Source organism: Chrysochloris asiatica, unplaced genomic scaffold (genome assembly GCF_000296735.1).
Source record: "Chrysochloris asiatica unplaced genomic scaffold, ChrAsi1.0 scaffold00018, whole genome shotgun sequence".
Lineage (NCBI taxonomy): Eukaryota > Metazoa > Chordata > Mammalia > Afrosoricida > Chrysochloridae > Chrysochloris > Chrysochloris asiatica.
The window spans coordinates 15,815,469-15,840,176 of record NW_006408536.1 but is presented as its reverse complement, the minus strand read 5'-3'; the positions used below and the strand labels follow the sequence as shown (position 1 = coordinate 15,840,176).

General features: G+C 43.0%; 1 protein-coding gene across 1 annotated transcript; it reads left to right on the top strand.

Moving 5' to 3' along the window:
• The first annotated feature begins 5,453 nt into the window (after positions 1 to 5,453).
• PDHA1 (pyruvate dehydrogenase (lipoamide) alpha 1) lies at positions 5,454 to 24,503 on the top strand. Its single transcript, XM_006835592.1, has 11 exons — positions 5,454 to 5,525; positions 17,749 to 17,808; positions 18,267 to 18,440; positions 19,718 to 19,844; positions 20,568 to 20,659; positions 21,243 to 21,335; positions 22,096 to 22,251; positions 22,380 to 22,451; positions 23,406 to 23,473; positions 23,936 to 24,044; positions 24,296 to 24,503. The coding sequence occupies exons 1-11, from the start codon at positions 5,469 to 5,471 to the stop codon at positions 24,458 to 24,460; spliced, it is 1,173 nt and encodes a 390-aa protein (XP_006835655.1). The 5' UTR covers positions 5,454 to 5,468; the 3' UTR covers positions 24,461 to 24,503.
• The last annotated feature ends 205 nt before the right edge of the window (positions 24,504 to 24,708 follow it).

Here is a 24,708-nt window from a genome sequence, read left to right as displayed (position 1 = left end):
TTGGGCTGCTAACTGCAAAGTCAGTAGTTTGAATCTACCAGTGGCTCTGAGGGGAAAAGATGAGGCTTTCTGCTCCCATAAAGATTTATAGGGAGTCCTGGTGTGGCACTGTGGGTTAATGTACGGGACTGCAAAGTCAGTTTGATCCACAAAGTCGGTGGTTCAAGCTCACCAGCTGCTCCTTGGAAACCCTATACAGGGTTGCTATGGGTCGGAACCAACTCAATGGCACTTAACAACAACAAAGATTTACAGCCTTGGAAACCTACTATACAGGGTCACTATGAGTCAGAACCGAAAGACTGACAGTTCAAACCCACCCAGTGTCTCTGCTGGAGAAAGACTTGACAATCTGCTTCCATAAAGATTACAGCTGAGAAAACCCTATGGGGCAGTTCTAGTTTATAGGGTCCCTATGAGTCAAAATTGACTTCATGGCCCCTAACAATAACAACTATGAGGGAGCTTCAAAAGTTCATAGAAAGTGGATTTAAAAGATAATGGAACCCAGAGAAACAGATGCCTGAGATAGAGACAGAGATGATGACGTGGAGTGATGAAGCGACTGGGGACTTTGGATCCAGAGAGGGAGAGGGACTGTGGGCCGAAGACTGGGGAGGGAGGGGGGAGTGTAGGGGGCGGGTTTCTGGGATATACCCTTTGGATGGTTGATGATGCATGGAGGGGATTGGAACCATGGCAATGAGATGATATACGATGGAATAAATGTAAAACTAAAGTTCTCCCATGTAAACTATCATATAATTCACAATAAAACATTAAAAAAAAAAAAGATAATGGAATTTTTCCATTACCTTTTTGAAGCCCCCACGTATAAGGAGAAGTTGTCCCTTCTCCCCCATTTATGTATTGGGGTGTGTATTTCTGTCCAGATGGATTCATGGATACTGTGTAGGTTACAATCCATTGCTAGCATTATTTGTTGCTCAAAGAATAGGGGATTGCACTAACCCAAGATTGGTTAGTAGGAGATGAAGAGATCTCTTCAGAATATAGGAACAAGAAACAGAAGCAGTAGTCACTGTTGCTGGGGTAAGTAACTGGAGCCAAGAGCGAGCTGAGGGGCAGAACTTGGTGGAGAGGGGCAGATGGGGCTCACTGCATGGGGGGTGGGATAACTGTGAACTAGCGAAAGGATGTTGATCCCAAGAAACTGACAGTACCATCATCGTGGTCTCAGGTCGGGGCTGACTACATACTTTGCCAGGCCCAATACAAAATAAAAATGCAAGGCCCCTTGTTCAAAAGCAAGTTCCTGGGTGGTACAGCTATAACTAAACAGTTGGCAGATAGAAGTCACCTAGAGGTGCATTGGAAGAAAGGCCTGGCAATCTACTTCTGAAAATCAGCCAGCGAAACCCCTATGGATTCATAATGGTCTGATTCCCAACTGACGCTGGGGCTGGTGTGTGACCAGGCAGTGTTTTGTTCCGTTGCATATGAGGGTTGCCTTGAGTCTGGGGCCAGGTAGACGACAGCTAACAGTAAGATGTGAGTTGCTCTACTTCTGGGTAGAGCCATGGCCAGTTTCTGAGTCCTGGCCCAAAAGGCTTCCAGACCTGTCAGAAAGGAGCCATCCCTACACCCCCTGCTCAACTTACAGTCTTGTTCACGTGGATTCCTGTAATAGCTGTTCAGCCTCGTTAACAGCCACGGTGGTAAGTCCAGTTGTTGAAAAGATGACACTTAGGCTGCATGTGCTCAGGAGGACAAACAGCTTCACTCTCCCTTGGGACCCTCTTTGCTAAGCTTTTGGCTCTAGCTACTACAGACCCAGTAGGATCCCAGCACTATGAGATCATGACAAGAGCAAGGCACTAGAATTAGGGGCCCTGGTTCAAGTGTCCTCCCTTCCAGCATGCTAGCTGTGAGGCCTTAGTTAGCAATGGTGCTTCTGGAACCTCAGTTTCCTCCCTCACAAAGGCTTAGTAAGACCCACAGGGCTGGGTCAGGAAGTGGATGGAGGGATTTGAAAGCTTATATGTATTAATTAAAACAAAAACTCGTTGTCACTGAGTCGATTCTGACTCATTGTGATCCTGTAAAACAGAGTAGAATGGCTCCATTGGATTTCCAAGGCTGTCATCTTTACAAAAGCAGACTTTTACCTTTGTCTTGTGAAGCGACTGATGGGTTTGAACCGCTGACCTTTGGTTGGTTTTTGAAAGTGGCTTTAAGCACTATGTCAAAGGGGCTCCCAAGCTCCTATAAGTGTCTGTTGTTGTTGTTAAGTGCCATCGAGTTGGTTTCAACTCATACCGAACCCTGTATAAAGTTTCCAAGGAGCAGCTGGTGGGTTTGAACTGCTGGTCTTTTGGTTCACAATCAAATGCTAATATAGCACTCTAGAAAAGTAATGCATTCTGCTTATGTATTTGCTGTGCATAAAAAAAGGGGGTGGTGGTGTTGATTCCCGCACTTCTGTATAAAAGGGTCCGTTTCTGCTACTTACTCACCATCAAGCTCCGCCCCCTACACTTGCAGCCAGGCCCACAGATGGGGGAGTCAAGTGAATGGAGTCCCCTAGGCATTCTGCCTGGGTCTGGCTCCTCTTGGCCATTCCAGTCCTCCTGCAGGTCCTACCTCTGTGTGCTCTTGTCTTCTCAACACCATCCCCCTTCTCTACCCTCTGACCTATGTGGTCACCTCAGTGGGGAACAATCAAGTGCTTCCTGACCTTTGGGCTGAACTCTTCCCTTCTTTCAGTGGTCAGTGGAATAATGGCCCCCAAAGCTATCTACATCCTAACCCCTGAAATCTGTGTCACCTCATATGGCAATGTGTGCATTGCAGCTGTGATCAAGCTAGGAATTTCAGAATGCCCCAAAAGAAACAAACGCTAAGAATTTAGAGAACAAATAAGCATGGAAGCTAAACTCCTGTTCCCGTACTATCTAGCCAGCCCCATCTTAAATGTTAAATGGAAATGAAATCGTGCCACTCTCCTGCTCCCATCAATTCCATTTCCCACCAAGGAGGAAGAAAGCCCCACCTAGTCTGCTCTCTCCCTTCCACTCTGCCTCCCTATGCCAGGATAGTCAGTCTTCTTGCTCTTCCTGAGATGCACAAAGTTGATTCCCGCCTCACAGGGTTTATATCTGGTGGTCCCTCAGCTGGAAAACTCCCTGAGTCCATTCAGAGCTTGATCCCTGATTGCATTCAGGTCTCTAGTCAATGCCACTTCCTCAGAGAAGTTTCTTTGACCGTCTCGTGTAAAACAGTTTCACTCTTCTACCCCATTACCCCAACACCTCATTCTGCTTAATTTTTCTTAATTATTCTTAATATATGTATATTATATAAACATATATCACTGATATGTTGTTAAGTGCTGTCGAGTCAATTCCGACCTATAAAGACCCTGTATAGGGTTTCCAAGAAGCAGCTGGTAAGCTTGCAGTTCAAACGACTTTGCAGTCTGACACATATCACTGATATATGTTAATATAATATATATATATAGTTATTTATTACCTATATCCCCCATTAGATTGTAAGCTCTGCAAGAGTTATTAAGTGCCATCGAGTTGGTTCTGACCCACAGCAACCCTGTGTAGAGTTTCCAAGGAGTTGCTGGTGAGCTTGAAACGCTGACCTTGTGGTTTAAACTGACTTTGCAGTCCAGCTCATTAACCTACAGCGTCACACCAGAACTCTCTATAAGAGGAGGACCTATGCTGAGTACAGAGGGGCTAATTAATAGCCAATATCCCCCAATATTGCCCCATTGCAAATGATTGTCAAATTCCTATTTTCAGCCTCATATTCCAGACATGGACTCCTGAGATGGCACTGTAGGATAAGCACTGGACTGTGAACCACAAGTTCAGGAGTTCAAACCTACCAGGTGTTCCTCAGAAACCCTATACAGGTTTGCTATGAGTCAGAACTGACTGGACGGCACTTAACAACAACCAACACAGTCCAGACCTAGATCTTCAGCTTCCTGAGGCACATCTTGGAAAAGCTATCCCAACAGCACCACTAAGTCAAATGTCCAAATCATCCAAACTAGCTTCTTCTCATGACATGAACATCTGACCTCTACCCCTTTTCACTCTCTTCTCTTTGTCCTCCCTCTTCATGCTCAGCCGTGTCTCACTTCCATCCCTGGCTTTTAACCCCCCTCCCCCAGCACCATTCCCCTCATGACAATCTGACCAGAGAAATTGAGGGAACTAATGAAGGAAGTCTTTCAGTCCAGCCTCCTGCCCATTGCCTAAATCCTTTCTTCAACCCTTCTGACAACTAGTCCTACTTTGAGCTTCAGCTTTGAATACTTTTGGTGACATCGACTCTGGCAGCAAGAAATGGCCTCATTGAATAATTCTAGTTGTTAGAACATGATTTCTTATATGAACTGAAATCATGTTATTGACACACACATATGTGTACAAACATACAGTGATACACCTCTTCCTAGAACATGACAGACCTGAAAATGTACAAAGACACGTATGAAATTTTCTGGGTTTACTGTTTTCTCAATTTTCTGATCTCTTTCCCCATGGGGTAAGTGAGAGGAAGTGACATGTGTCACTTTTAGGCAGAAACTTCAAGAACCAGCTTAAGTGACCTCTTTCCCCCTTACCACGAGACAAGCTCAGTTCCAGACAGAGGCTATTCTGATAGTCTGGAGTCTGGAGTGAAGATGGTAAGGAACAGAGCCCCGAGGGACCTGTAGTGAGAGGTGACTTGAGTCACTTCAAGTTCTACAAGAGACCACACACAAACTCTTTCATCCTAAATTACTGTTTTCTTCCTAAGCCTTTCTTCATTCCTTACAAATCACAATCTTACTTCCCTCACCAGTCTGACCACTAGATTTCACCCATTCTTGTCATTCTCTCTCTCTGAATGTGGAAGCCAAATCTGAATGTGGTATCTCAGGTGCAAGCCTACTAGAACAGCACAATCTCTGAGCCTAGAAATGATTTTGAATAGAGCCCAGAGTTGCCTGTGTGCATTTCTGTGTTTTTTATCAGCTGTGTCAAGTTGTTGCCTCTTGACAGTAAGACCCCATTTGCAGCCCTGGCAGGGTTGGCAGCATAGGATAATGCACGATTTACTAGCTAGTCTGCGCGACCGGCTCTAGGGAGGAGGCCCTGCGGGAGGTTTGCCCGGGGACCCTAGAGGCGGGGCTCCACTTTTCCAGGCTGGAGCCCTCAAGTCCCGCCTCCTCACCCGCCCGCCTCGTGGTGACCACCGGAGCCTGCGGCCTCGAGTCTTCTGAAGCCGATACCCAATGGGCGGCCGCGGATCTATCAGGGGGCGTGGCTTTCCCGAGAAGCCGGCCAGGTTGGCCCGCGGCCGGGCGCGGCACATGACGTCGTCTCCGTCGCGCTGCGATTTAGGCGTCGCGTACGCTCGGGGCGCCTGAAGGAGACTCGGGGACAGCAGGGCTATATTCCTTGGGCCCTTTCTCTTGTTGCCACTACCTGCGCTCCATGAGGAAGATGCTCGCCGCCGTCTCCCGTGTGTTATCGGGCGCCACCCAGAAGCCGGTGAGGCAGCCCGGGTGGGATGCGAGCCAAGGCGGGGCTGGGGACTGAGGAGCCTGCGAGGGCAGGTTGGGCCTCGGGCGCGCGGCATGGTGCTGCCCGTGACTGCTGGGTGGTGGGTAAGGGGAGTCGTGGGGCCTTTGTTTTGCCTCCACGCTGTGCGTTCTGCTCTTGGCTCCGGGAGGAGCCGTCTTGGAGGGGCCGCCCGACCTGCCGGCGCCAACAGGGTCAGAGGGGAGCTCTGCAGTGTCCAGGGGTGATGGGATAGTGAGCTGTGGCTTTGCCCCGCCGGGCTCCGCTCCGTGCTGTGCATGGAGGTGTGCCTGAAAAGTCCGAGTTGGTTGGCTGGAGATCAATAGCGGGCCTTGGTTTTCCTCTCAGCTGCCTCAAATCTCCAATCGACTCCCTCCGTCCACTCGTTAATCTTCCTGGCTTCATTCCTCCGGACCGCGCAGTGCTTAGGAGCATGGAGCCTGGAGGCAATGCTTGGGTTCAAACACCCTCTGCCTCACCCTTTATGCAAGTACTAGCCCTGTGACCTTGGGTCAGTTTTTGACATCCCTGTGATGCCATGGGTTAGGCTGCAGAACGTAAGGTTGGCGATTCAAATCCACCAGCCGCCCCTTGGGAGAAAGCTGAGGCTGTCGCTCACGTAAAGAGTTAGTCTCGGAAACCCTGCAAGGGGTCACTGTGAGTCTTGAATCGAATCGGTGGCAGGGGTTCTGGTTTGGTTTGGTGTACCTCTCGCCAGACTGGAAAGAAAGAGTGTCTATCTAGTAGGGTTAAGGAGCTCTGGTAGCGTAGTGGTTACGAATCGGACTGCTAACGTCAGGGATAGCAGTTCAAAACTATCAGCTGTTCCGCGGGAGAAAGATGAGGCTTTCTGCCCTGTAAAAATTTAAAGCTTGGGAAACACTATGCTGGGTTGCTATGAGTCGGAACCGACTCCACGGCACATAACCACCATATCTAGTAGGGTTATTATGACTATTAAACAAATTAGGTATGTTTCCGAATAGTGCCTTGAACATACCAAAACCAAAAGTCAAAGCCGCTGCCATCAAGTCCAAGTTACCTTGAGCCTATATAAGGTTTCTAACATTGTCAGTTCTTACGGATATAGACGGCCTCAGCTTTCACTCACAATGGATTTGAACCACTGACCTTGAGGTTAGCAGCCCAACACCCAATGTTATCACAACATCACACTAGCTCCCTAGCTTAGTGCCATATATGTTAAATATTATTAAAATTTTTTTGTTTGAATCTAGCTTTTTAAATATCCATACATACCACATGTATATGCTTGATTTTGTTTTGTTTCTAACACTTCATCCCTATCTCTTCCTATTCCCTGGTAACCACTAATCTTTTGTGTAGGTAGATGCACCTGTTTTAGATACTTCATGTAAGTGGGATCACACAAGTATTATTTATTGACTTGTCAGTTTGGTATTACACCTGACTGTTGAAGAAGGGGTTGATGCCCCCAAAACTTTACTAATAGTCTACTGTTGACTGGACGCCTCACTGATAACACAAATAGTCAATTAATACATATTTTGTATATTATATGTATTATATATTGTACCCACATAAAAGCTGCCTGGTGTGGCACTGTAGGATAAGCACTCGAATGCAGGGTTGATGTGAACCACAAGGTGGTGATTTAAACCCACCAGCCGTTCCTTGGAAACGTTGTAAGTTTGAACCAAATCGATGATATTTAAAATCAGCAACAACATGTATTACATACTGCACCTACATAAAACCTGCATTTTCAGTATAAGATAAAAGGTATTTTGGGGGGGGGGCGGAGCGCAAGGTTTTTGTGCTTTTCTTCCCCACCCCAGTGGTCCTTAAAGGAGATTCATTTATCTGGAAATAGTGGTCAGCTGCAGTGGTCCTGGTTCTATAGTACATATCAAACAATTCACCTTTTTTTTGTACGTCGTGACTGATCTCTGATCCTGGAAGCACTTCCAGCATCACTAGTGGCACTTTGTATAGGTCCCATGGTATTATGCAAAATTTACAGTATTGCACTGAATGTGATTAAAAAAAAAAAATACGTAAGAACTATGAGAGATCACTTTTTTACTTCAATACACAGTTTACTGGAGACAGAACTGCTCCTGTACAGATGAGTAGTGTTACATGTCACTAAAGAAACACACTTATGTGGACCTGTGCTGTTCACATCATGTTGTTCAAGGGTCATTTGTTGAGTATCTGGGACTCTGGGGTGGGTTTAGACAGGGTCAGGCTCATGAGAAATGAGTTTTCTCCTCTTCCCTCTCACTATGAACTTTTCTTGGCCCTTAATTCAAGAGCAAGGTGCTCTGGTAGCATAGTGGTTACGAATTGGGCTTCTAACCTCAAGGTCAGCAGTTCAAAACTACCAGCTGTTCCGAGAGAGAAAGATGAGGCTTTCTGCTCCGTAAAGATTTATAGCCTCAGAAACCCTGTACAGGGTCGCTATGACTTGGAAGCAATTCCATGGCACATAGCCATCACCAATTTAAGAGCAGTCAAGCAGAATCCAGAGGGACCTGCCTTTCCCGTGATTGACTTTCTAGTTTGGCACACACTGGTTGAGCATCTGTGGGGCTCTGTGGAGGGTTTAGATAGGGTCAGGCTCTTGAGAAGCAAGCTTTCCCCTTCTCAATCATCATTCAGCTTTTTGTGGAAGTTAATTCAACAGCAGTCAAGCAGAACCTCCTTCCCCTTTACACACACACACACTCTCTTCTCTCCTTTCCTCCCTCCTTTTTCCCCCTCTTAAAACAGTTAAAACAGCAGGGATATTTGGGAGGATGGGGTTAGTTAGGGATTAATACTGTTTATGGCCTCAGCTTAATTAAATGTCTTTCACACCTAAACTATCCTCCTCTTTACACACACATACACTTGCCTAAAGAGGTAGCGTAGTGGTTATGAATTAGGCTGCTAATCTCAAGGTCAGCAGTTTGAAACTACCAGCTGTTCCACGGGAGAAAGATGAGGCTTTCTCCCGTAAAGATTTACAGCCTCAGAAACCTTGTACAGGGTCACTATGAGTCACAACCGACTTCACGGCACATAACAACAACAAAGAAATTAAAGAAAACAGTAGGAATATTTGGGAGGGTGGGATTAGCATTATTTATGGCCCTGGCTTCTAGATGTCTCTCATACCTAAACTGCCAGCTTTTGACCTCTAGGCACACTGAGATAGTATTACTTGGTGTAACTAAGCCAAGTTTTGACTTGTAATTCTGGATCTAGTAACTCCCTTAGGACTTTGATGCAGCTCTATCTAGTATGGGTAGAGATTGTCACATGATAGGAAGTGTACGCCTCTGGGAATCTGTCTTAGTTTCTGAGTGCTGATGTAACAAAAAATACCGCAAACGGGCATCTGTGCAGAACAGATATTTCTTTCTCACAGTTCTGGAGGCTAAAAGTCCAAATGAAGGTCTTGGCCTGGTGGAGTTCTTCTGTGGGCCAGCGTCTCTCCTAGCTTCTGGTGTCTGCCAGCAAGCCTTGGCAGTCTCCACGTGCCATTTGTTGTCCCCCTGCACCCCCCTCCCCCGGCACTGGTGTATTTCTGTTTCTGTTACTGTTCTGCTTTTTTTGTAAGACACCTCTCAGAGGTGATTAAGATCCACTCTACTCTGACATGGCCTAATTAATATAATGAAAACCCCGACTCTCAAACAGGGTCATGGGCACAGATAGAAGGGTAGGTCTATCAGGGGGTATTGCTTATAGCTTTGAGATAGACATTGCATAGATGTGGAAACAAATAACAAAGTTTGTTTAGTGAAGTTTCACATTGTTACTGTTATGTGCCCTGGAGTCTGTTCCGACTCATGGCCACCTGCGTAGGGTTTCCAAGGCTATAAATCTTTACAGGAACAGAAAGCCTCATCTTTATCCTGCAGAACAGCTGGTAGTTTCGAACTACTGACTGTGAGATTAGCAACTCGATTCGTAACCACTACCACATTACTTGAGAAAAATTCAAAGGCGCAGCTTAGATTTTTAGAAGGTTCTAAGAAGTTGAACTGGAATTTGAAGTTAAGAAAAAAGATTTCAAACTTTCCTATCAGAGTGTCTGCTTGAAGATACGTCATCCCAAAGGATTGGTACTAGTCATTGGGGGCTCAGCAACATCCTTAAATCTGTATCATTACACACTTCATGCAGACGTATTATTTCTTCTGCAGGCCAGATTGCTCACTTGTGTGAATTTGCTTGTAGTAGTACTACTGTAGGTTAAGCACTGGACTGGTAACCACAAGGTTGGCGGTTTAAATCCACCAGCTGATCCTTAGAAACCCTCTATAGGGTCACTATGAGTCAGAACCAAGTCAACAGCACTTAACAACAACAGTAATGAATTATTGTGGTGGTGGTGGTGGTGTGCCACCGAGTCAGTTCCGACTCATAGCGACCCTGTATAGGGTTTCTGAGGCTGTAAATCTTTATGGGAACGGAAAGCCTCATATTTCTCCCAGGGAGCGACTGGTAGATTCAAACTGCTTACCTTGCAGCTAGCAGCCCAGCTTGTAATCCATTAGGCTACCAGGCTGCTTTTTCTTATAAGTGCTGTTGAGTTGATTCCGACTCATAGTGACCCCATATAGGGTGTCCGAGGAGCGACCGGTGAGCTTGAACCACCGACCTTGTGGTTCAAACCAACTTTGCAGTGCAGCGCATTAATCCACAGCATCATTCCTAGTAGTAGAGTGAAAATTGAGTTCCAGAGATGGAATCTACTTAGGAATTTTCTGTGTTATTTATAGGCCATTTAGGAACCATACCTGAAGCTTCTCCAAGGTACTGAGAGCAAAAAGTTTCACCTTATCTTTTTTTTTTTTTTAAGGTAGAGTGTTAGGATTGAATTGTATTACTGCAAAATAAGTGTCATCTTTTTTAGACCATGATTCTCAATATTATGAAATTATTCTCTGTCTTGTGATCTGATGTAATTATCCTGTTTTTAAACCCAGTGTCTTTGAGGTTAATAAGGCAGTTAATAACTTACATTAATAGTGAGGCAGCACACAATCCTACTAGACTAGGCTGAGCTATAAAAGAGATTAAATGAGTGAGCAGAGAAGGAGGAACCTCAGTATCACCCAGAAAGAAGAGCTGGCAGTGAAGTGCATCGTTTGGACCCAGCATTCCTACACTCAGAACTTCCTAGGCCATGGGAAGATTGATGTCAAGATAGGTAGAGATCTCCAAGGGAGGCTGGGCCTACAGGTGTTCAAAGTCCTTTGAACTTTGTAGATGTTCAGACCTAGAACCCTGAATTAGGACTTCTAGCCTCCTAGACTGTGGGAGCATCAATGTGTATGTTAAAGCCATCCACTTGTGGCACTTCTGGATAAATGAACAAAGACATTGAGTAATAAACTAATGTATCCACTCTTTAATATTTTGTGACTTTGTATTTGTGGATATAGTTTAAATATAAATAACACAAAATAGATCTTGACTTTTACTTTTTTATATGGTACATTTAAAAATACTCTTTCATGTACTTTTTTTGTTTTTTAATTCTGGCAACAAATGATAAGCATTCACTCAACCAAATGAGCCAAACTTCTAGATTCAGCATTCAGCGAAGGGAGGGGAAGAGTTAGCTGGTTTGATGTGTGAAACTTCCTCTTATCTTACTGCCCAGGACTGCATATTTTTTCTATTTTCATTTTTTATCCCTGCCCCTTTCTTAAAACCTGGGAGGTATAGAGATTTATCTCAAGTCTCTCTATTACTAGAGTCCATGTGTGGCATTGTGGGTTAATGCACTGGGCTACAAAGCCAGTTTGAACTGCAAGGTTGGAAGTTCAAGCTCACCAGCTGCTGCTCCTTGGAAACCCTATACAGGGTCATTGTAGGTGGGAACTGACTCAACAGCACTTAACCAATCTATTGCTATTGTCTTATTAGAGGTTTGAGTAAAATAAAATGCAGTATTTTATAGTAACTGCAAAGACTGAAATGTAAAAATACCAATAGTTACTTGGCCCCCAATTTAAGCCATTTTTAGGGACACTTGCAAGCACCCTAGATAATCCTGGCCCAGTGCTTAGAATGGAGTAAGTCAATTTCAGTGTTTAACCTCCTCTTAGTGTCCTCACTAAACAGGCTTTCTGTTTTTCCTAATTTTAGATTTTATGATTTTTTTTAACAAGAAACATCATCTTACTAAAAGTAATTGCTATGGGTTCCTTTAAGCTTTAATACATTTGTTGTTATATTCTTGGCGTTCTGTTTAAATATTCATATCACATTGAAGAGTTGATTTTGAAAATGTTTTTATTTTTCCCAACTGCTGCTACCCTAGGTTGCTGCCACCGAGGTAAGGTGTCAAAACATCTTTATTTAGTTACTTGAAAACTCTGTTTTACTTAACCTTTTGGTACCACTTGCCTTTCAGTTCACATATTTCTTTGAAAATGGCTACAAGGTACTGCTTTCTTTTTAAGTAGTTCTGTATTTTAAATTTAGAGGACTACATTAAAAAAATTTAAACTTTTATGGAATTTATGATGCTCTACAAGGAAAGGAAAATTTGTGTGTGGATTTTCAAATTTTTCACTTGTGTTGTTCCATGAATGAGAGAAGTCATTCTTTACCTGCCTTGGTTCTGTTTTCTCATCCTCCAGCAATGTGTTGCATGAAATGCAAATTGCACATCATCTTCCTTCCCATCAAACTCTGACAAAAATCATGTAATATGGCCCAAATTATATTGAAAGGTTACAGTGATCTGTCAACTAAAACAAGAATGGTTTGTAATTTCCTTCACTCTGTCAAAAATTCTTGTTGAGAGCAAAGACGATTACAGTGGAAATGAATTCTCCCGCATAATGTTTTCCATACCTTTTACTTTATTATGGTAGTTCTTTACTTTGAGCCACTGCTTGTTGGCTCATTGCATGTTTACCCTATTGCCTGCATTTGTGGAATTAATCATACTAAAGATTAATAAGAGTTATATTTCAAAATGATGTGCCCCATGGACTAGAACCTTGTTTAATTGTCCCCCTCCAATGTAACAAAGCTAATAAGCAAAGCAAGTAGTGTTCCCATAAACTCTTTGATGTGCTGTTCCCAAAGGGCTCCCTGCACTGCTACTCTTGGATGGCATGTGCTTACTGTTTGCTCATCATCATTAACTCCCAATTGTGTTAACGGTGGCTGCTTAAGTGTATGTTTTACAATCATCCTAGACCTAAACTTTTTCTCACCTTCCCTTTTTTTAATGTCCTGCTTCAAAAAGCCTTTAAAAAGTAATAATGGTAAAAATATACAGAACAAAGCATTTGTCAAACATAGATTTGTTTTCATGTGCAATTCAGTGGTAATGCTTTCCTTTGCCGAGTTGTGGAAGCATCACCACTACTCCTATCTTACTTCAGTCAGCGTAATGTTTTCAAGTCTCATTCATGCCCTAGCATGAATGACACTTTGTGGCTGAGTAATATTCCATTGTATGAATATGCCACATTTTGTTTGGACATTTAGGTTTTTTCTACCTTTCTGACTTCAGTGAAAAAGAGTTGGAATGAATAGTGGTGTACAGTTTCTGCTTGCATTGCTGCTTTCAGTTCTTTTGGGTACATAGCTAGGATTGGAATTGCTGGGTCACATGGTAGTTCTAAGTTCAACTTTTTGAGGCGCTGATAGACTGCGTTCCACAGCAGTTGTGTCATTTCCCATTCCTACCAGCTGTGGATAATGATTCTGGTTTCTCCACAACCTGACAAATCAATGTCATTCTAATGAAGGTGAGTTGGTATCTAATTTTGGTTTTGATTAGCATCTTCCTAATGGAGTCCTATCGTAGTGGTTACGAATCGGGCTGCAAACCACAAGGTCAGCAGATCAAAATTACCAGCTGGTCCACGGGAGAAAGATGAGGCTTTCTGCACCCGTAAAGATTTACATGGAGTCCTTTGTTACTGTTAAGTGCTGTCAAGTCGATTCCCATAGCAACCCTATACAGGGTTTCCAAGAAGCAGCTGGTGAGCTTGAACGGCCAACCTTGCAGTTCAAATGGCTTTGCAGCCTGGCGCATTAACCCACAGCGCCACACCAGGACTCCAGTGGAGCCCTTGTTTTTGTTTTTGTTGTTGTTGTTGTTATGTGCCGTGGAGTCGGTTCCGACTCATAGCGACCCTGAACAGGGTTTCCAAGGCAGTAAATCTGTACAGGAGCAGAAAGCCTCATCTTTCTCCCGTGGAACAGCTGGTAGTTTAGAACTGCTGAGCCTGAGGTTAGCAGCCCAATTTGTAACCACCACTCTACCAGAGCTCCTTATAATGGAGTGCCTTAGGAATATGCAGATCAAAACCAAAACTAGATACCAACTCACCTTCATTAGAAAGGCCTTGAGTTTTTGGTTTTGTTTTTTTTTTTTAAAGAAACCAACAGGTGCTGGTCAGATTGTGGAGTAATCAGTCTTCATTGCTGGTGGGAATGGGAAATGGCACAACTGCTGTGGAGTCCCGTGTGGCGCTGTGGGTTAATGCGCTGGACTGCAAAGTCGGCTTGAACACAAGGTCGGCAATTCAGGCTCACCACCCGCTCCTTGGAAGCCCTGTTTATACAGGGTCACTATGGGTCAGAGCCAACTTGACGATATTTAACAACAACAATGAAGTCCTGGTGTGGTGCTGGATTATTAACCATAGGTTGATAATTAAACCCACCAGCCACTCCTAGGAAGCCCTAGGGTGGCTATGAGTCCAAACGAACTTGGTAGCACTTAGCAACAATGGCTAATGATACTGAGTATCTTGTCATGTGGTTTTTGACCACTTGGATGGCTTCTGTGGTAAAATATTGTCCTTTTCTTTTTTGATTAGAGAAGCTTTTTTAAATTTATGCTGGGTATTGGAGTCCTGGTGTGGCGCTGTGGGTTAATGCGCCAGCCTACTAAGCCATTTGAACTGCAAGGTTGGCAATTCAAGCTCACCAGCTGCTCCTCGGAAACCCTGTACAGGGTCGCTATGGGTCGGAACCGACTCAACAGCACTTAACAACATTAGACCCTTATCAAAATATAGTTCCTGAAATTTTTATACCAATCTGTAAGTTATCTTTTCACTTTTCTTATAAAGAAGTCCTTTGGTGAACAAAAGTATTTTGTATGAAATTTCATTTATCTTTGTCTTTTAAACAGTTTTTTGTTGACAGTGTACACAGCAAAGCATACACCAATTCTACACTGACATCGATCACGTTCAGGTTGTGGATCCATCCCCACCCTTCTGTTTTGGCTTTTACCCTCCATTTAATTAGCTTTTCTTTCTTTTAGTAATATTTTCGTTTTCATTGTACAAGTTTTTTACCTCCCTTATTTATTCCTAGGTATTTTATTCTTTGAGATGCTCTTGGAGATGGAATTGTTTCCTTTTTTTCTCAGAGTGCTCACTGCTGATGTGTAGACATCCAACAGATAATGTGTCCTGACCTTGTACCCAGCCACTTGGCAGAACTCATTTATCAGTCTGTTGTCAAGTGCTGTTGTGTCAGTTCCATCTCGTCCTCGTTGTTTTAAGTGCCATAGTCTGTTCTGATTCATAGTGACCCTATATCCAGTTTCCAAAAAGCACCTACTTTGCAGTTGGCAGTTCAGTTCTTGTCGAACGGCACCACACTCGCACTCCTTATTAGCCCCTTGTTGTTAAGTGCCATTGAGTCAGTTTCGACCCATAGAGACCCTGTATAGGGTTTCCAAATGAGCTCTGGTAGCATAGTGGTTACGAATCGGGCTGCTAACCTCAAGGTCGGCAGTTCGAAACTACCAGCGGTTCTGCAGGAGAAAGATGAGGCGGTCTGCTCTCATAAAGATTTACAGCCTTGGAAACCCTGTGTAGGGTCACTATGAGTCAGAACCGACTCCGCGGCACTTAACAACAAAAATAGGGTTTCCAAGGAAAGGTTACTGGACTTGAACGTGTCTGTGGTGGTTGTGTGCCGTGAGGTTGGCTCTGACTCATGGTGAACCCTGTATAGTGTTTCAGTGGCTGTAAATCTTTACAGGAGCAGAAAGCCCCATCTTTATTCCTCAGATCAGTTGGTGGGCTCTGGCTAGGACTTCCTATTTAATGTTGAATAGCTGGCATCCTCATCTTGTTCCTGATCTTAATGGGAAAGCTCTCGGTCTTTCAGACTTCATTGACTCATGAGTATGATTTAGCTGTGGAGTTTTCATAAATGCCCTTTACTTTTTGAGTAATTTTTCTTCTATTCCTAGCTCAGTGAGTATTTTTATCATGAATGTTGTTAAGTGCTGATGAGTCAATTCCAACTCATAGTAACCCTGCATAGAGTTCCCAAGGAGCGATTGGTGGGTTTGAACTGGTCACCTTTCAGTTAGCAGTCCAGTGCTTATCCTACAGTGCCATGCCAGGACTCCAAGGGTGTTGGACTTTGTCAAATGTTTTCTCTCTGTCATGTGTGGTGTTGTAGGATTAAGCATGGGACTGCTAGCCACAAGGTCAGCAGTTTAGACTCATCAGCAACTCCTCAGAAGCCCTATACAGGAACTGACCAGCATGGTTCTTTTCCTTTGTTCTATTAATCTGATGTATTACATTCATTGATTTTTCAAATGTTGAACTATCCTTGCATTTCTGTGGTACATCCGACTTGATCATGTCTGTCATCCCTTTAATATGCTTTGGCATTTGTTTTGGTAGTATTTTGCTGAGAACTTTTGCATTTCTATTCGTAAGGGATATTGTTCTATAGTTTGTGGTGCCTTTGACTTCTCTCCTCACAGAATGAGTTACAAAGTGTTCCTTTCTTCTTTTTTTTAATATTTAAGGAGGAGGAGATTTCAAAGAAATTAGTAGAAAAATTCCATTTTTCCATGAACTTTTCGAAGCCTCCTCCTAGAAGTGGCTCTAATCCTTAAATGTTTCCCAGAAAACGGAAGCAGAAGGAACACTTCGTAACTCATTCTGTGAACTAGTATTGCTCCGACACCAAAGTCAGATAAAGACGTCTCTTGAACAAAGACTAACTTCATCTTCTGAAGACCTGTTGGCTTCTTTAACTTGATTCCTTTCACCATTGTCAGTGGTTCTAATTATTTATGAGAGTCATTCAAATTAATGGAACCAGGAGAAGAAAAGTCATTTTCTGGCAGTAGATCTTGTACTTATCCATTTCATGATTGCCAAATGTAACTTTACCTGTTTTGCCACACACCTCTCAGCCTTTCTTCTGCCCAAATTCCTAAATTTTCTTTACCTTATTCTTAGGTATTTTCATGAATTATTTAACTTAACTGAAGCAATGTATTTCTTGTAGACTTTTCTTCCAGGAATCTGTCATTGCTTGTTAGCTTGATCAATACTATGTTGATGGATGATGTAGTTAGATAACTTTCTGCCTGTTAATTTGTATACTGAACTCTTCTCTCCAAAATCATGTCTTAGAAGTTGGTAGGTAATAAATACACGGTATGAACACACCAAGAGTACCTTTTTATGGGTTCTGATACGAGGGGGATTCAAAAAGTTTGTGGGAAAAATCTGATTTTTCCATGAACTTTTTGAAGCCCCCTCTTAAGCTTTAAGTCTCCATGAAGGTAGTTTACATTTCAGTGTGTGAAAAGGTGTCCGAAAATTGCATAATCTAGAATGTGATTAAAACACCTCTGGCTACTAGTTACATGTGTTTTCTCACCTGGACCTTAGCCATCCATAGAATACTTTTGCTGTGAACAGGTGTTTTTAATTGTAAGACAAAAAAGGAATAGCTTGTCTAGCTTTTTATCCCCATTACCCACCCACTCCATCGTAGGCACGCACACCCCATCTGTGACAGTCACCATTGAGAAGGTATATTCTCTCCCTGGCTTCTTGAGAAGCTGACCCAGGATTCAGGCTGTTCTAGTCTCCTCTGTCCAGCCACTAATTTGTGTTCTCAGCTCGACTGTGTTTGAAAACAAGGTGACTAAGTGGATCAGTTTGGTTTTTGTCCTCTTTCTCCTTCTGCTGTTGGCCTTAAAATGGAAGCACAGTGATATTTCATTGGCCAAAGCAGGGATTATTTTGGAAAACAACGAATATAACAACATACTGAGCCTGAATACATTAGGGCTTACTAACATTCCATGGCTACATCTTCATAACTGATGAATTATAATGACTTTCAGAAATAAATAGCTGACATTTGGAAGGTACTCATTTATCTGTTTTGTGTATTCAAGGCTAGCAGAGTGCTGGTGGCATCCCGTAACTTTGCCAATGATGCTACATTTGAAATTAAGGTAAGAAGTGTTTTTCTTAATTTCTACATAGAGTATGCTTTTGATTTTTATGCTTTCTCACCATCTTCTGAACATCCCAGAATCACAGGTTTACAGGGAAGTTTAGCAAAAATGAAAATGCACTATTCTTATGTAGAGGCTCATGTGGTACTTACTCCAGAGTTTTGAGCAGGAAACGTTTGAGTAAGGAAATTCTCAAGACTTTTTTTGAAAGTATATATTTCAACCTATAGCTCGGCTGATGCCAGGGGTTTTCAGTGAAAGTCCATTCCCCATAAGAAAGCTCACTGCATTGCAATGAGGTTTCTTAATGTAAGGAATCGGCAACATGGAAATATTTCAAATGTGTTCCTTTGCCGGTTTTTGTTTTGAGTTACCTATTTGCAATTGATCTAGACTTTGGAACGAGTTGGCAGTGTTTACAGTGTAATAAATTAAGAGATGTCTCTCCATTTCAGAAATGTGATCTTCATCGGTTGGAAGAAGGTCCTCCTGTCACAACTGTGCTCACCAGAGAGGATGGGCTCCGATACTATAGGATGATGCAGACCGTCCGCCGAATGGAACTGAAGGCAGACCAACTGTATAAACAGAAGATCATCCGGGGCTTCTGCCATTTGTGTGATGGCCAGGTGGGTAGAGGTTGGACTTGCTTTCTTACCCTGCCTTTATACGTCAAGGATTTGAGGCTGGTATTTTAGTTTAGAATAAATATCCAAATGCTAAGGCCTGCTGTGAAGCTTAGCTTAAGAATTTTGTCACATATTGTACTTAGGTTTTTACTATTTTCTTCTTAGAATTTTATGAGTTAAAAACTTTATGTGTTATATATACACTTTGGGGAGAGAAGGTGGGATTTTTTTGGCTTTAGGGCCAAGGGTTATAAATTCAAATGTCTTCAGGGGTCAAACAGGTAGAAAATGTGTGAAGGAGCCAAAGTCTTTAAGAAACTGCATGCTGTACTGGCACAGGTAGCCCCCCACCCCCATCCAGAGGGCACCTTGGTGCCATATGGCAATGAAGGGCTAAAGTCTCTCTCATTTCTTCATTTCTTTGACACTTAATTGTGTGGAAATCCAAATCAAAATACTATCAATTCCATTATGTCCCACTATTCTGACATCAGCCACCTGCTCACAGGGCACAGTCCTGAGTTTGACCAAGAGCTCAGACATCAGCCATGAAACCACCAGGGGCCCCACCCCCACTTCCGACCTGCTGGCTTTCATTGACTCCCTTAAATTGACAATTCACTAGAGTGACTCACAGAATTAATGGAATGTGCTGTACTAACATAACAAAAAGGAGACAACTAAAGAGATACGTGGAACAAAGCTTGGGGAGAGTTGGCACTTTCATGTCCCAAAAGGGGACACGCTATCCTCTTACATCCTTTGATGCCCCTCACCAACCAGGAAGCCCATGGAGCTTTGGTGTCCAGAGGCCCCCGACTGCAGGTTTCATGTAATTCAAACGTCAGCCCCTGTCCTAAGGCTGGTCAGTATTACATGGTTGGGTCTTTCTGGCATAGACAGCTCCTGTCCAACATGAGTCTTAAGCCCTCAGGCTCGGCCTCATCAAAGACACTTCAGTCACTGGAAAGTTCAAGTGTTTAGGGATTACCTTTCTGGAACCAAGGACAAGACTCACTTGTGTCTTTCTAATCATTGTGCAAGCTAAAGAAAACACATGTAAACACATGTAGAAAAACATGTGTTGCCCATGTATGGCTTACCCTCCTCACTATGTGTGTAACAAAGTATATTAATTTCATTTCTGTGCATTGATTTTTTTTTATTAACGATGTTTTCTTTTAGTCCAAGTTTCAAAAGTCTACCTTCAGAAAAAGTCTAGGCGATCTCTTTATGTGTGTCACACTGACTTCCTGTTTCTTCTTCCGGTTGTGCAGGAAGCATGCTGTGTGGGGCTCGAGGCCGGTATAAATCCTACGGATCATCTCATCACAGCCTATCGGGCTCATGGTTTTACCTTTACTCGTGGCCTTACTGTCAGAGAAATTCTCGCAGAGCTAACAGGTTTGCTTGCGATTTGCAAAATGGTTAAATAAATGAGCTAAGCTTTCAAATATCACCTGTTAAGATGCTGTTATGCCACCATGAAAACTACTCCCTTTTGAGTAAATTGACCATCTTTAGGTCATCTGGCTCCTCAGGTAACTGTTTAAAAAATGCTGGCCATATAAAACCAGCAGTGTTTTGTCACGCAAGCTAGCTGTTACAGAAAGTAAATTTGGGTAGAAGTACTCCATGGAGTGCAATTTCAGTTCTAGAAATCTTATATCCCCCCCCCCCCCTTTTCCTTGTCCCCCTGGAATCTTGAACTATATATAGTATACCAATGTAGCAGAAATTGGAAGATGAGGTAATTGACAAAAAATTCAGGGTACCATGTTAACACCTGAGGAGATTGTTGAGGTCAAGGACATGGGGTTAGCCTGACCTTCAGTGCAAAACAACAGGAATAGAAGAAAGGGGTCCTGGTGTGGCGCTATAGAATACGAACTGAATTACCAACCACAAAGTTTGCAGTTGAAAGTCACCAGCAGGTCCTTGGAATTCCTATACAGGGGTGCCCATGTGAGTCGCAGCCAACTCTGCAGCATTTGCATAGAGACAAAGCTTAGGAAATTGAATTGGCCTAGGAGTTCTAATGGCTGTGCTTTCTCAGCTGGGGCATGGTGGTTTTGTTTGTGTGGTGTGGTTTTTTTGATGTATATATGTGTTTTCTGCCACTTCTAGGACGAAGAGGAGGTTGTGCTAAAGGAAAAGGAGGATCAATGCACATGTACGCCAAGAACTTCTATGGGGGCAATGGCATTGTTGGTGCTCAGGTATTCATTTTACAGCCCTGATAAGGACAAGGATGAGCTGGGTCTGGCCTTCCTAGATTAGCCCCCAGGTCTTCCAAAACTGTCCTTTCCCACCAGCTTATCTCTTAATGACTTTGCATTCCCTCTGTGTCGTCTAGCACACTGTTTTTAGACAATGGTGGCCCTGAGGCCAAACTCAAAGAGGCAGGTGATAGTGATCTCAGGGCCAACTTCTGTGGTTTTGTATCCTCCTCATTCCATTGTGATGAGTGGATAGTAAAGAATGTAGTAAATTTATCTAAATTGCTTGGTTTACTTTTTTTACAAGGGTTTTTTGTTTTGTTTTTCCCTTAAGACAAAATCTAGATGTTATTTTGGGACTACTCAGGATTAGGAGTTGAGTTTTTATTGCAGAAATGTTACTGCTTATTAACTGAAATTGAATACAATTATTTTATACCTGTTAGTTCTGGGTTTAAGATTGGCTGGGCGGGAAGAGTTGGCAACAGCTGTGTCGTTCTTCGGATTACGGCCAGAAATTAAAGCAGAGCATTGATCTCGCGCCTCAGAATGTTTTACTTTTTCTTCTTGTCCTTGGTGTTAGGTGCCCTTGGGTGCTGGAATTGCTCTGGCCTGCAAGTACAATGGAAAAGATGAGGTCTGCTTGACTCTGTATGGTGATGGTGCTGCTAACCAGGTACTTAAATGTTCTGTAACTAAGTACAGTTTTACCTATATATTCTTGCTGGAGTATATTACTTACTAGTTGAATTAGAAATCCACATGGCAAACTAGAGTTTTAACCATAATGTCAGAGATTTAGCTGGCCCGGTTTTCTATCACAAGTGCTTCAGGTCACATTGCTGTGAGGGAGGGAGTGCTCCCCAAGCTACCATTACAAGTGTGGTGCCTTGGGCTAAGGAGCTGGACTGAAAGGTCACTTTGAACCACAAGGTCCACAGCTTAGCTCAGCAGCCACTCCTCGGAAACCCTATACAGGGTCCCTCTGAGGACTTGACTCCGCCTCACAACAACTCATTACAAGCCAGTACTCAGACCACCATAGACTCGTCTTCAACACTGTGGCAATAGTTATGAATCACTGATAGTTTTAATGGTTTCTAAATACTGACTTGTACTTCCAACACTTGTCATGGTCTCAGCTCCCATCCATGGACTGTTCTAGAGACACTAGGTGTGCCATGTGAGTCTGCTAGAATTCTTAATATAACATAAAACTAGATCTTTCATGTTTATACCCATGTTTCTTGTATTCTCTACACACACAGCCCTGTAGATTAAAGAAAATGATGCTTTTCCCCACGGCCCTCAACTCACACATACCTTTCTCTCACTACTGCAAGTTTTGTTTAAAGACAAGGCCTTCACCCTTTAAGAAAGCTTTATAATGAAGTCTAGATTAGAAAAACATGTGAACTCTTTCTGACTACTTCCAGGGTCAGATATTTGAAGCGTACAATATGGCAGCTTTGTGGAAATTACCGTGTATTTTCATATGCGAGAATAACCGCTATGGCATGGGAACATCTGTCGAGAGAGCAGCAGCCAGCACCGACTACTACAAGAGGGGCGATTTCATTCCTGGGTTGAGGGTAAGGACACCCCACTCCAAAGCCTCTGTGTACACCTTTGACAAATGTAGACAGACAGACGTCAGGGCATGTACAGTTGAAGTGTTCTGGGGTCCTTTGATGTCTGCTCATTGCACGTTTATTAACAGGTAGATGGAATGGATATCCTGTGTGTCCGTGAGGCTACAAAGTTTGCAGCTGCCTATTGCAGATCAGGGAAGGTAAGACTTTCAGAGAACTTTCTCTGAGGCCACAGTGTGCAAGTACGCTCTGCCATTAGACCCCATGATGGGTAGATCTTTGTTGGCATTTTAGCTGCACATCATGAAACTATCTTGTGTATATGTTCTCCATTGTAAGCCCGAGTGAACAGATAAGGTAGACCCGGCGCTTTCTATAGTGTTTTGAAATTAAAAATCGGTATTTAAGCTTGTCCTTTAATTGCCTGTGTAAATGTTTTCCCTAAGTCAGTAATAGATCAGACAGTACTTAACTACATCAGAACATCAAGAGCCTGGGGGAATTGATATCATCACCCCTTCTCCCAGTTCCTTCCAGGAGATGTGGGATCCTAGCCAGGGATTTATAGAAGAAGGTACGTGCTTACATGGCTGTTAGAATAGGGGCTCATTAGTGAAGGATTCGAGAACTCCAGAGCCCCTTTTTACTGCACTAACCAAATATCCCAGGAGCCAAACTCCATCCCTTCCCCGGCATCTTCTGGAAGTAGGCTAGTGGACTATGAGCCAGGCTGGCCCAGCTCCCCCTTGTTGTCTGTAAACTTTCTGCTACCCACTAGTTAGTAGCAAGATTGGTGGCCAGCCCCTACGAAATGCCTTGTTTAATGGAGGGTGGCAGTTTAAGTTTCTATTGTCTTGTTTAGCTCTTTGACCTATTGTCATCAACCTTCTTTCCAGATCGTTCACTGGCCCTGAAGACAAAAGCCACCCCTCCTCCTGTTTTGTAGTTTCATTAGATCAAATCTAGTATCAAAATCTAGTAATCAGCTTTAGGTTACTTAGTTTTCTATTGTTACAAGTCAGCATTAGAAATGAGAGGCAAGAGCCAATAAACGAGTCTTGGCAAAGTCCACTGATTTAAATTTGATGCAAAAAAGGGTCTACATTTGAGGTCACGATGTGGTGACCCGTCAAGTCCCATTGTTTCTGCCACAGGGTCCCATACTGATGGAGCTGCAGACTTACCGTTACCATGGACACAGTATGAGTGACCCTGGAGTCAGGTATGCTGATGGGATGGTGGTTCCCAAAAGGGTTCGGGCATGACACCATGGTGGTATTACTCAACTGTAAAACTTTTACAGACCCACACTGCTGGGGATGGGCTTGAGAAAGGAAAGGCACCTTTAGTTAGTTCCTGCTTGGTATTCTAATGTTTCATAGTCCATGAAGGGGCTTCAAACAGCTATAATACAAAAATGGAATTTTTCCCATGAACTTTTTGAAGCTCCCTTGTATAATATATTCATACAAAAAAACAATACTTTATACCTGTAAAGTAAAATTTAGGATGCCAAAAGAGTGGGCCATTTGCCATATAACATCTGCTAGAGTCCAGTTTCCCCTGGAGGATAAAGAGCAGGTCTTACAGATTGTAGCCTAACTTAAGTCTAGTTCTCATGGTAACAGAGGTGTTAACATGCACCTTCATGTGTTTTCCTATAATGCTGTTTCCCTCTCTGTAGTTACCGTACACGAGAAGAAATTCAGGAAGTAAGAAGTAAGAGCGATCCTATTATGCTTCTCAAAGATAGAATGGTGAACAATGACCTCGCCAGTGTGGAAGAGCTAAAGGTACGCTGCGCTTTCGAAGTCGGGCTTTGATAGCTAGCTAGAGTTGTATGTAAGTTTGTCTAAGCCTTGATTGTTTGAACTCTGGAACTACCCCTGGACTAGCAACACTTCTGTGTTGTCACAATTCCCTTTGCATTTTTTAAAAATGTTGACTTCAGTATTGCACTATGATTTACTGTTTCTATTACTAGAACAGCTTTCAACATGTAATTCTGGTTGCGACCTAAGCTATTGTGTAATCTGATTTTTAGGAAATTGATGTTGAAGTGAGGAAGGAAATTGAGGACGCGGCCCAGTTCGCTACAGCTGATCCTGAACCACCTTTGGAAGAATTAGGATATCACATCTACTGCAGCGAGCCACCTTTTGAAGTTCGTGGTGCAAATCAGTGGATCAAGTTTAAGTCAATCAGTTAAAGGGGAGTCAATGTAAAGTTTTTACTCTATCTTCAATGGGATAGTTGTCATTAACTTTAAGCCACTGTTTTAAGGAGGAATAAAATCCATAAAGCAAGTCATGTATTAAGACTAAATACTCCTCCATAGGATAAAGGGATATTATTTGCATGCAATTTGTATATCAAAACATTTAACGATGTTAATAAGGTCTTAACTATTCATTGTGAATGTTGTAAAGATTTGATTTTAGACTTGTGTACCTGTGT